The sequence below is a fragment of the Diospyros lotus genome, chromosome 4, assembly GCF_014633365.1.
Source record: "Diospyros lotus cultivar Yz01 chromosome 4, ASM1463336v1, whole genome shotgun sequence".
Taxonomy (NCBI): domain Eukaryota; kingdom Viridiplantae; phylum Streptophyta; class Magnoliopsida; order Ericales; family Ebenaceae; genus Diospyros; species Diospyros lotus.
The window spans coordinates 31,144,412-31,157,576 of record NC_068341.1 but is presented as its reverse complement, the minus strand read 5'-3'; the positions used below and the strand labels follow the sequence as shown (position 1 = coordinate 31,157,576).

The 13,165-nt window shown below is 36.5% G+C and overlaps 1 protein-coding gene across 1 annotated transcript; it reads right to left on the bottom strand.

Annotated features, from left to right (window-relative positions):
• Positions 1–3,679: 3,679 nt before the first annotated feature.
• LOC127800812 (uncharacterized) lies at positions 3,680–7,218 on the bottom strand. Its single transcript, XM_052335641.1, has 3 exons — positions 6,845–7,218; positions 4,680–4,818; positions 3,680–4,087 (listed from the first exon to the last, which is right to left on the bottom strand). Exons 1-3 carry the CDS (start codon positions 7,190–7,192, stop codon positions 3,903–3,905), a joined length of 672 nt encoding a protein of 223 aa, XP_052191601.1. The 5' UTR covers positions 7,193–7,218; the 3' UTR covers positions 3,680–3,902.
• Positions 7,219–13,165: the final 5,947 nt, after the last annotated feature.

Sequence of the window (13,165 nt, the reverse complement as noted above, 5' to 3'; positions counted from 1 at the left end):
TCCTTTTTCACTTTCCTCTTTTTTCATACTTGATTCATCCTTAAATGTTTTAACTTTACAACCTCGTTTGGATGTTAAGCATACCTATAAAATTAACTATCCACAAGCTTTTGATACTCAAACCATTTTGGGTCAATCATTGTTACTGCAGAAAGTTTCATTTGGAACCCATATTTGTTTAAATCTTGTGGGAAGATTTCTCATAAAATACTTGTTTATAGAATGTCCAAATTTTTCACAATAACGACAAATAATATTAGAATGTGAGGCAAAATATTTTTTGTTTTCTTTTTATAAAATTGTTTTCCCTTTTCTTTTTTATGAAAATCTTTTCTTTGATTGTCAAGGGCATTTTTGAAATCTTCCTTATATTTGTTCACAATTTCAAGAGATACCTTTAAACTTTGGTTTTTCTCTTGATGTTCATCATTTTGAGTTTTCAAAAGAACATTATCATTTTTCAAAGAATTTCCCTCATTTTCTAAAGACAAAATTTTCTTTTTCAACAAAGCATTTTTCAAACATAATTTCTTAAAATCAAGTACTAATTCATCAAAAGGATTTTGCAATTCTTCAAAGGAGAAATTATCTTCTAAAGTATAAAAGTTTGAGATGTGACCTCAAGATCTTCATGTTGAGTCATCAAGCATATATTGTCTTAACTTAATTCATTGTGTGATATGGATTGATCTTCGTTACTCCAAGTTGCAAATGCTTTCTTCTTGGATTTCTTCTTACTCTCTCATTGATCAATGAAGATTCAATTTTGACATGTCCAAGTATTTTATGCCCAAATATTTTATTTCTCTTCTATATTGCTCCCTCTTAAACTTATCCTTCTTCTCCCTTGAGTTTCTTCTTTCTACCAACTTCTTCCCTCTAATAAATCTCTTGAACTTTTTGGTGAGTATTATTTTATCATCATCCTCTTCACTTTCTTCTTCCTCACTTGAAGATTGGGAAGCTTTGAAAGCAAGAGACTTATCCTTTTTCTTCAACTCCTCGCTATACTCTATTTTCATCATAATTTCATGAGTCATGAGATATCTAATAAAATCTTCAAAAGATAAAACATCTAAATCTTTAGTCTCTTGAATGGTCATTACCTTGGGATCCCACTCCTTGGGTAGACTCTTAGGAAATTTTCTAACATTTTCACCTTCTAGTAAGTTTTTCCTAGACCTCCAAACTTGTGACAATATCACCAAATCTAGTAAATTTATCCTTAACAAATTCCCAAGATTTCATTGAAAAGAGCTCATACTCTTGAAAAAGTAAATTTACAATTTTTTCCTTGACTTGATTTGTACCTTCATGTGTACCTTCTAATTTGTCCCAAATCTCCTTGGTCGTTTTTCATGTGGATATCCGATTGAATTCTTCTAAGTTGAGTGCACAAAAGAGGATGTTTATCTCCACGATCATCTTTCTTCTTCAGTTCATTCCCTCATTCTTTCCATTGAAGGTAGTGTGACTTCATTCATGATGGTATCATAAACGTCGAGATTTTGCATCAAGTAACATGAGATCCTCTTTTTCTAATAACCATAGTTGGATCCATCAAAAAATGATAGCCTTGAGGTCCTTTGACTTCCAAAGTTTTGAGCTCCAATAAATTGTACCATCTTACAATCTCCCTTAGGTGATTAAACCTACAAAAACACAAGAGACCTGCTTTGATATCAATTGTTAGATTGGCACAATTATGTCACCACACACCCAAAATGGGGGTGAATTGAGTGATCTAAAAGTAGGTGAATTTTTACAAATTTTCTAAGTGAAAATGGGCTTTTAGTGCAATGAAACAGTGAGTATAAATCAAGATTTGCAAATGGTAAGAGATTGAAAGCAAGGTATGAGATGGACACAAAGATTTATCGTAGTTTTGCAAAAATTGCCTACATCCCTTCTCCCAATTATCCATTAGAGATTTTACAAATTCAATAAAAACCTCCTACTGAAACCAAGTAGCCTCTCTAGCAAACCGTTAGGAAAATCCAACCTCCTACTTGTAATCAAGTAGGCCTTCTAGCAAACCCTTAGGAATAGACAATCTCCTACTTAAATTGAGTAGGATCTCTAATAAATTGCTAAGAAAGATAACAAGATATACAATGAGAAGATCTGAGAGTTGAAACTCTCAGTGACAAGATCTCTCTAAAAATACAACAAGGCGTTAACAAAATATTACAAATGATATATAGCATTGGTTGAGAGAAAAATTGAAAGAATAAGCACTAGTGAGAAGAATGAGTACACTTTTAAGCTTGTATGAGTTAGTCACTTCCTCTAGTGCATTATTGGGTTGGTATTTGTAGCTTTCATCAAATCTTGGAATTAATTAGCCATTTGAAGAGTCGTTAGAGTTTTTAATGCCCGCAAAAACTAGTCGTTTAATATGTTAGTGAAGAAATAGTCGATAATTTTCAAATAGGTCAACTATTTTCATTGGGAATTTTGAAATCTTCTTAAGCCTTTGGCATAAAGTCGACCTCTTTAAGAATGGTCAATTCTTGAAAAATCTATCGACTGTTCTAAGTAATTAGTCAATTGTTTTCTAAAATAGTCGATTGTTTTGGCCAACTGGGTCTACTATTTTGAGAAACTTTTGACATGTTACAATCACGGTCGACTTTTTTTTGACTTTCACAAAAAATACAAAGAGCATAATTTTGTCTTATCGATTGTTCACAAGAAATGTCAACTTTTTTTACTCAAAAGGTCAAAATTGATCAACTTTTTTGGCAAAGAGATCAACAATTTAGCCTTGTTTCGATAACTCATTACTTAAGGTATAAACTAGTCAACTATTTTTTCTAAAACGGTACTCTTTTTAGGCTTTCATATAACTAAGGCTTAAAATGGTCTATTCTTTCTTTTTGGCTTTACATAAAAAGTATATAGAGTATTTAACTTTTTGAAATATTTTAACACTTTACTTCTTATAAATCATTTGACTTCAAAATAAATTTTCTTTAAGAATCTAATATTGTCTTGCAAGTTCAAAATTTATGCCACAAGATTTTAATTTTTCATTTTCAAGTTTCAAAAATATAAATTTTTTTCATCAACAAAAGCTAATCAACATAGTTCACACAAAAAATATGGAAGTTATAGTGAACCAATCCACAATCCCACCATTTAGAATAAACTTCAACTTGTCCTCTATGTGCACGCCAAAATTTGGCTCAATCATAACATAGGTTGACCTATGATCAACCACTTGAAGATCACTGGAGGAATAAAAATTTTGCAACGATTTTTTGGCTTCTTCTCTCTGTTTTCTCCCTTTGTGAATTTTTTCTCTCCCCAGCTCTAAACCATCCACTTGAAGGAGATAACTCAATCAACAAGTGGACCAAAAAAGGCTTAAGTAAACCAACAAAAATTTGGACTCAAAATATGTGCACCCAAATTAATTTGGGCCATCCTTCACATAGAAGGGAAATCTAATAAACTATAGAATTCATAAGATAACACTAAAAAGAGTGGATAGAAATAAACCTTAATAGGCATAGTTTTGGCCTGAAAATTTAGGGCCAGTTGAAGTGGTTGTGGACCCTAAAATGTTAGTGAAGTTATTTCCCAAAATAAATCAAAGTGATCCTTCACTTTCTCCCATAATCCCCAGTCCCCGACAATCTTGGTTGTCACAACCCAATCTCAAATGGATAGTCTATTAAGGAAGTCTTGTGTATATTACTTGATTCTACGAGTCAGTTGTCTTCACAACTCTTTTGAGTATTGTTACCATGATTACAAGAATGTTTGATAATTTACAGAGCAAGAATGGATGTATATAGATACAAGCATTGTGCAATCCCATATACCGATTCACCATAATAATATCCTTCAGCTAGCATGCAATTGCAAGGCATAAATATATACATATTATTTTGGGCTTAGGAAAGTGTGATGAAATGTTGCAAAGAAGCAATCAAACTTGGAGGCCAGTGCTTTGTTTCTCGTACATATGAAATATCAGTGTAGTGAGGGTCAAGAAGAGTGGCAATGGTGAATTGGTTCTCTGCCAGCAGTAGAGCGTGCCTATCCGTGTACAAGGCTGCAGCTAGGGCCGCATGAACTTCTGCAGGCAAGCAAGCAACCCCAATATGCAAGTCAATATACAAGGATAATGATTTACTGACCGAGAGGGCGGGCCAGATCAATCTTGTGCAACGGAGGCCACGCGGGAAATACATCCCCTCCACAGATTGATTCAGCCCAACCTCTTGAGTTAATGTATCAGTGTCCTATATAATTAGAAATGGTAAATTGGTTACCTTTTTGTCTTTGTGATGTTGAAAATGAAAGTAGAAAATGGCGTTTGATTATTTGTTTTTGTTTTTCAAAAATTAAAAAAGAAATTGTGAGATCCTTTTTCTTTTTTTAAATGATGACAAAAACTACTTTTCATGTCCTTTTCATCTTCTGCCCTCCCCTCCCCGCTGATCAAAGTTGCCGTCAGAGAGCCATTTGACAGTGACTCGTCGAATAGTTGCTGGGGCTGAGGAGGGTAGGAGAGAGAGAAAAAAATACAAAAAACCAGAAACAAAACTAAAAACAGACCATATTTATCAAACAAAATGTTGGGTTATTATTATTACTTTTTTCTCAATGAAATTGGAAAACTCAAAACAGAAAACTGAAAGTTCTATCAAATGGCACTAAGTACGAACCTGGATATCCTTTCAAGGATATGGAAACATCTTCCATTTCTGCAATTGATTCTCCTCTGTCACCTACCTCATACAAGGCTATTGCTCTTCCTACTCGTGCATAATCTGAGAGAGCAAAGTCTTTGTATTTTTCTATGATCTGTAATCAGCAAAAAGCCGTGCCAATTTCCAAGTCATATGTACAGAGTTATGAGTAGTATGTTCCAGAGCATGCTACCAGCCACTAAACCATATATTTGTACCATGCAATATATATTTAGAGATAGAGATAGATACACGCACACACAAAACCATGATGAGACCTACAATAGGATGCCTTCTAAAGGAATCTAGTGTCCCATGCTAGAATTACTACTGCCAGACATGAAAAGACTGAAATCAGGGGCTACCAAAATTCTGTAAAACCGATGCAATGAGATGTAAAAATTGTTAGCTGCACGTGTTGGGATAGAAAACAACCAAAATCAAGGAGGCTTGTTGATGATATAATTGTAAACGTATGAGGAATAGAACCCTCCCTCTATAATGTCATGATCTTGAATTGATGTAAATTGTGAGCCCTGTTGAAGCTGAATTTTGCAGAGACCTGATGCCCCATACACCAATGCATATTATATATAAGCAACCTTGTGCAAGGTTCAAAATTCTATTTGATTGAAATTCTTCTAGAAATAGAAAAGTAGATGGAAGTGGAAACTGGAAACTAGGAGCCCACTCCTAGATCTTGATCAGTAACTTGCGTGGATTGTCCAGTCAAGTGTATTCTTACACACTAGGCTCATTCACTTGGGCAGTCTAGCCATTGCCTCATGCCAAAATGCTAATAAATTTTTTTTTTTTTTTTCCATCCAACTTCAGCTTAAATGTTAATGACTCAAAACCCAAGTTGGACTTAAAGTTACAAACTGTGTTTATCAACAGAAGTTGCCAATACAAAAATATATGTTCATTCGTTGTGCATCTGCCATGCACTGACCTTACTTTTCTCGAGATAATTAAATTATTGAAAACATGTATCATGTGTTCACCAATGCTTCTTAGGTGGAAAATCTGTGTGCAGATGGTAATGCATGCAAACGGTACTTAAACAATCAACAAAAGATAAATCTCCTATAAACTACAAGAGGAACTTGAACTTGTCATAAGTTCCATGGACAAAACCAGAAGGAACTTGCTATAAAATTAATATAGATGCAACTTTGTGCAGCAGGGAAACGGGAAGAGGAACTATAGCTAGAAGTGCTTGTTTAGTTCTTCAGCGCAATTCCATGTCATGGTGAAATTGGGCCATTTACCGCAGCAGAAGCTTTTACTGTGATAGCTGCTGTGCTATGGAATGGGCTTTGAAGCAAATGTAGGAAAGAGTTATCCTAGAAGCTGATTCAATCACAGGAAACTGTTAAAACTTGCTGCAGTAATAGGGATGACAATCTCCAACTTTCTGCATATTTTGAAGGATATAAGTTCAATTTTTGAAGGTACAAGAAGGCCGGGAACTAGTTCACGTGGCTAAAAGGCAAACATGGAGGCACATGAATTGGCAAATTGAGCTTCAAGCACTAGAACTGGAATCCGTCCAAGCTGAGAATTTGCAGACTTAGAGCAGGCCAAAGGTTTCAAAGGTTGTTTACCGTAGGGAAGGGAACTTGCTATTTTTTCTTCTGCGTGATCCGTACAAAAGACTGTAGTGTTCTACCTTAATAAATTTAATTTAGCACAAAAATTTAAAATTTAGAAAAGAAGCTCCCAACTTAACTGTTCTTATTAGGATTCTTCTTTGGTCCACAAAATTGTGCATTCATAGCTCCAAGGAGTAAAGTGAATTAATGAAATATGAGACTACAACTTTTTACCTAATCAACTGCAACCTCAGTTCGCACAATGGCTCCCCAAAAATAAGCATTTTTCTCTCAATCACAGTCCACAGCCAGGTGAATTAAGTTATCTTTTTCCCGGAAACCAAACAGATAGAAATCAACCACAAGATGTACGGTGTAGAATTAATTCTTTGTAAAAAGTATTAAAACCCAGATGCATATTTAACTGTGAAGTTACTTTACTAAACTGAAGCTATCAATCAGACCCATGAATCCAACCACCGCCTCTAGTAAGAAAAAACCTTTCTTTAACCACAAATTTCGGCCAAAAGTTCAGTGGGCTAGTACCTGAGTGAAGTGGGCAAGAGCCTGATAGAAGTCACCCTGAGCCTGCAACTCCTTGGCCCTCTCCAGCATCTCAACAGCCTGATCCACCCTCCGAGAGACGGCGGCGCTGCTCTCCCTCTCCGCCGGGCTCACTGGGTCGAAGCCAGCGGCCACGGCGGAAGAATTACTGAAGTGAATGGTGAGGGAAACGGGGAGAGAGAAGAACAAGAATTGCCGCCTGTGAGTGGAGAGATTGACGATATTACTGGGTTGGGATTTGAATTGGGTGTTCGGGGTGGGTGCTGAGGAAGAAGAAGATTGGGGAAGGAGACGATGGCAAATGGCAAAACGTGCTGTGGATGAACCCATGTTTGAATGATTGGACCCTTCTGTTTGGCAGTGGGTTTGTATTTATGGCCAACGGAAGGAGAGGAGAAGGATATTCTCGTTTCTCCTTTCATTTTTTTTTCTTTTTTTTTTACGTTTCAATATAAAGTATGAAAAATATGGAAATACTAATACGGGCTATTATTAATTTTATTCTTATTATAAAAATTATTTTCATAAAAAGGATATATTATAGAAAACGTTTTTATTATCTTACTTTTAATTTTAGAACGAACTATTAATTTTTTTAATAGTATACCAAACTTAGTATGTAGTTTTTGTTATATTTTTTTATTGTGTGTGGAATATTAATTGAGTCTTATTTTGAGAAAAAAATAGTTGGACTATAGCTTAACATTACCTAGAGGTCCAATGAATTATATGTGATCATAATTGATATATTGGGTTTGGTGCACCTTTATAGGTTGAAACGCATTTATTTTTTATTTGTAGAATAAGTGTAGGCTCAATAGGATTTTATGATAGGTAAAATTTTATTGGCATTATAAATGGAAGGCCAGGTCCCTTTTCTCTTGATTGAATCTATCAAACCATCTTCTCCCCATTGAGAAGTGGCTCAAGCACAATGGAAGAGGAAAATCTAGCATGAGGTTTTTTGCATTTGTGATTGTTATTCAATTAGGTTTTTATCACTAGTCATGGATTTTAGATGTATTCTTGTTTATTGATCTTTTGGTATTCTATATGATATGTGGATTTCATATATTCTATAAAAATATTTATCTAACATGTGGTATCAGAGCAAACACATATTCATATAGAACATGTTTACATATATTATGATTTTTTTCTATCAATCTAGAGAGAGTGGTCGATAGATGTCGTTCGCGACTCCAACAGCCGCTTCTATGCAATCCCTATGGCTGTGAATGGTTGCTATCACGTCGTTTACGGCGTGAAGGGCGATCACATATGTCGCAGCTCGAAGGTGGAGAAGCCTGAAGCGTGGGCAACATGGCTTCTTCATTGTGGCTCCAAATCTGATTGGTGTCATGGCGGGTGAGAGTTTGAATTGAATTGCCAACGAAGCCGTGGTTGGCATCTTGTCGTGGGTCGCACCATGGCCAATTGTGAATCAGTGTCCCCGACGAACATGAGGCGGCGTGGAAGTCGCAGATCTCTTCCATGGCAGCAACATCGCGAACTTTCTGTTTTTACACGCCATGGTTGTTCATTTAGCTAACCATCAACTCTTTTGATTGCACCGTGGTCCCTTGTCTCTCAGCCATAACCATCGACTTGGCCATTATAGTGGAGGACAATTGGTAGAAGGCTGCTTCTAACTGTGGCTGACGGTGCTTGCAAAGTTGAGGGCCATGCCGTTGCAATCGTCGACAGTTAAAAGCGTTTATACCCGTAGTGAAAGGCGATGAAGTCGCTGTGAATGATGGGGAAAACAAATGAGGTGTTGATGGCAATGCAACACAAGGCAAAAGGTTAAAACCCTAGGTGATTTTGGGGAAGAAAGTGGGTTGACCCACTAGGTTGGTTTTGGACCGATTTAATCGATCCATATAAAGATCCATGAGCTGATTTGGATCAGGAAATCCATGATAGGATCTAAAGTAATAGATTTGTGGCCCATTGGGCTCAATCTGACCCATTTGTCTGATCCAGATCTATGACCCAATAAAATAAATAAATAAAATAATAAATATTTTTTAATAATAAAAAAATTCAAAATTTGAGATGATTAATATTAGTAGTTTCATTTAATTGTTCAGGTCATATGATTATCTTATGAGCACGAATTTTGATATTCCGGTTGTTAAATTATAGATTAAAGTGAGTGATAGCCACCAAAGTGGCCCATAAACTGAAATTTGTAATTTGTCATAGTGTATTTTGGGATATGTGTTGCTTGAATTGACGTGCATAATTTTATGCCCAAAGGTGTTAATTGTGTATTCTAATTTAGTGAACTTGATGTAAAAGTGAAAATACAATGTGACTTGAAACTTTATCCCAAAGGAAATTGTTTCTAAGTTTTTCATATTTGAGAATTTAAGTTGTATAGTATATTTTCTATCCAAAGGTGATTTTATAATATGCATCTTGAGTTCTTGTGAGAATAATGCCATCAAGTTTAAGGCTTATTTGTGTTTATCTTTTGCCCTTGATTTACTTATTTGAGAATTTAAGTTGTATATTATATTTTATGCCCAAATGTGATTTTATAATATGCATCTTGAGTTCTTGCAAGAATAATGTCATAAAGATTTTAGGCTTATTCTTGTTTATCTTTCACCCATATTTAATTGTGAATATTTAATTATACAGTCCCTTGCACCTTTAATGTCAATAATTAGACTTCAACCATTAAGAAGGTTGATTCTCACAAGTATAAGGCTTGGTTAACAAAGAACAAAAGTGGAGGTAACCCATTTACTTTTGTTTGTTTTGAATCCAATTTGATAGATGTCCCATTGAATACTTGGTTTGATTATGGGGAAACTGTTCATGTGGCTAATAGCCAGCAAAAGCCAAGTGATCATGAGAGAATGTTGGTGGTTGCAAATGGCATTCGGGTTCAAGTTGAAGCTGTAGGAGTACTAGAGTTTAAATTAGAGACTGGTTATATTCTTATTTTGAAAGACGTTGCTTATGTACCATCCTTTAGGCGAAATTTTATTTCTATTTCCAAAATGGATCGTGTGGGATATTTTTTTGGTATTGGTAATGGAAGTTTGAATTGGTTTTTAATTTAATTACTATTAGCACTGCACTCTTGTGTGATGAGTTATATAAATTAAACTTTTCTTCCATGGCTGTTTCCTTGAATGTTACGAATATTGGTGCAAAAAGAATCTTAATTAAAGAAAGCTTTTCAACTTTATTGCATATTGGGTCATATTTCTAAAGAAATGATAGAGAGACTTGTTAAAAATGGTAAATGGCCTACTATCAACTTTAATGATTTTGGGACTTATGTCAACTGTATAAAGGGAAAGCTTTCCAAGACAAAGAAAAAGGGTGCAACTCGTAGTAATGAGCTTCTGGAAGTTATTCACACTAATATCAATGGACCTTATGTCTCTACATTATGTGGGAACAAATATTTTTTCACCTTCATCGATGACTTTTCTCTATGGGCACGTATATCTTATTGCAGATAAATCTCAAGCACTCGAAAAGTTTAAAATTTTCAAAACTGAAGTTGAAAAGCAACAAAAGAAAAGTATAAAGGTTGTGAGGTCTGATAGGGGTGGAGAATACTACGGCAGGCATGGACCTAGTGGGAAATGTATGGGGCCTTTTGCCATATACTTACAAGAATGTGAGATAGTTGCTCAATATATCTTGCCTAGTACACCAAATCAAAATGGAGTAGCTGAAAGAGGAAACCATACGCTAAAAGATATGATGAAAACGATGATGAGTAGGTGTAATATACCTATGTCTCTTTAGGGTGAAGCTATAAAGACTGCAATGTACATTTTGAATAGAGTTCCCAGTAAATTAATTCTCTTGACTCCTTTTGAACTCTAGGTTGGTCAGAAGATGAGCCTAAATCATTTTCATGTTTGGGGTTACCCTATTGAAGTAAGGATCTACAATCTTTCTGAGAGTAAATTAGATCCTAACACTACGTGTTGTTACATTATTGGTTATCCTAACAATTCTAAGGGATATAGATTTTATTGCCCTAGTCGAAGCATAAAGGTTGTAGATTCTATCACTGTTAAATTTTTAGAGAATGATGTAGGTGAGTGCTCATGTTCTCGTGTAAGTGATGTTAACTTGGAGGAGAAAATCGTTATAATGCCCGTTCCAGTTGTATAAGAAATGGTGGTGTTTCAACCAAATCAAACAAAAGAAGTATCATAACAAGAAGATGTTTCATTACATATTTCACATCTTGAAGTTCCCAATAGGCACCCTTAGAAAGAAAGAATATCTGCTATATTAGATGATTATGTGGTGTACTATCGACGTTTAGAATTAGTCAACTATGATTCATAGCCCCACAATGAGAAAATGAGCCCAAATGCAAGGAGGAAGGACTAAAGTAGAAGCAAAGATAGGGGAATATTACGTGGTTCGATAAGAACGATGCCTACTCCACGACTGTTCTCTGGTTATTCAGGCAAAGTAATATATCTCATTCTTGTTCTTCTCTCTCTTTACAATGGTGTTTTTGACCCCTCTTTATAGTGAGGGGTGTTTACAGTTGCATAAAATACAAAAGTGGAAGAATGACATCATGGGGACAAGATGTCTTAATCAATTTGATAAAATCGGGAGTGGGGCTCCGTATTACCAGGGATTTTGTTTGCATCGAATAAAGTAGGTGTGTCCCTACCTCTGGTTATTCAGCAATAATGTTGTTATGCAAGTTGAATAGTTTGACCGGAGAGCTAAACTACTAGGCTAGCAAGCTGGAAACATTATTAGGAGCTTGTTGAGCATATCGCAAAGAGCTCGCTAGGAGCTTGCTTAGTTCTGTGATCCAAGCTCGGGTTTCAGTGATGTGTGGGGTTGCCTTGACAAGCTTAGCTTGGGCTTACTGGGCTTCAAGCGATTGGGAAGTCCTGCTGGGTCAAGCCCAGCCCATAAGAAGTAGTATGGAAAATACCCATAACACAAGCCCCCTAGCTCGTAGTGCGATCTTCGAACTAGGAGCTGACATGTGCCAGCAGTTATAGCTGTGAATCCACCTTTCAGACTTCTGCCCAATCACTTCAATTCATGTCGTTTCAAGCTGCATGTCTTGTCTGAGGTGCATTTAATGTGCACATTCCCCTATTACAGTGCATGATTGTTGTTGCGAGGCCCACGAGCCGTCGTGCAACTGGCGGATGTGAGGCATGCCATAAGCTGTTTTGATTCAACGGTTGAGATCATCCGAGCTAGGAGTATAAATAACCGAGGGGTCTTACTTTTTCCCTCTTCACGCCACTTTGAAAAAAAAAATTCTCTTGTTTTCTTCTTCTCCTCAGAAGCACTTTCTAAGACAAAGCTTTTTCCTGGCTATAATCGTTCGAGCGCCCATTACCGTTCGAAGCTTGCTTCAAGTTCTTGCATCGGCCGGAGATTTAATGATAGGTAATTTTCTTGCGCCCTTTGTCTATTTTCTTCATTAGATCATCAGTCGCCAGTTAGCCAGCGTTGGCTTTCTTGCCTTTTTTTATTCTTTCGACGTTACCTTTTATTTCCTGGTGCACTAGCTTGCATTGATCCATTAGGAATTCTTTGGGCCTTCGGGCTTAAAAACCTTAGGATTAGTTTCCCATGGAGTACCATGATTGTAATCGTAACCCCTCCACCCTAGGCGGCACCTCGTTGCAAAGCGTATGGCATGCCAAATAGGTAGTATTTTTAGGGCTTTTCCAGTTCTTTAGGGTCTGGTCGCCGACCTGTGACCTGACTGTTTTCTCTTTTTCTGTAGATGTTCAATTTTGTTCAAGGGAACTTGGGTCAAAAGCGCTACAACTATATCTTAGGAGAAGACGATACCTCGAATTTCAAAGATTACCATGTGATAGAGATGCATAACTTCAAAGGAACGAGCTCGCAAGCTAAGGAGGCCGTAGACGTGATGTCTTTTGAAACTGACCTGACTGTCAGCAAGCAGATCGCTAAGGAAGTATGGGGCGTGAGGTCTTTAAGCAATATCCCTCCAAAGGCAAAATTCCACGAGGTGGCGACATGCGCCCGGGAATTTCGTCTCTCGAAGGAGTGTCAGGTGTCTATCCCTTCTCCGAACTGCCATGCGACCTACCCCCCCAATCGGCTTAGTAGCCATTAGCACCCAGCACCTCGAGTCTGAGTTTAGATTTCCCATCATACGATATTTTCTCAACCTTCTGAACGAGCTCAAGCTCGCACCATTCCAATTGACCCCGAACTCATACGCCCAACTTACTTTTTTAGCCATCTTATTCCTTAGGAATAAAGTTTCTCCCTTATCACCAAAGCTTATTAAATTTCTTT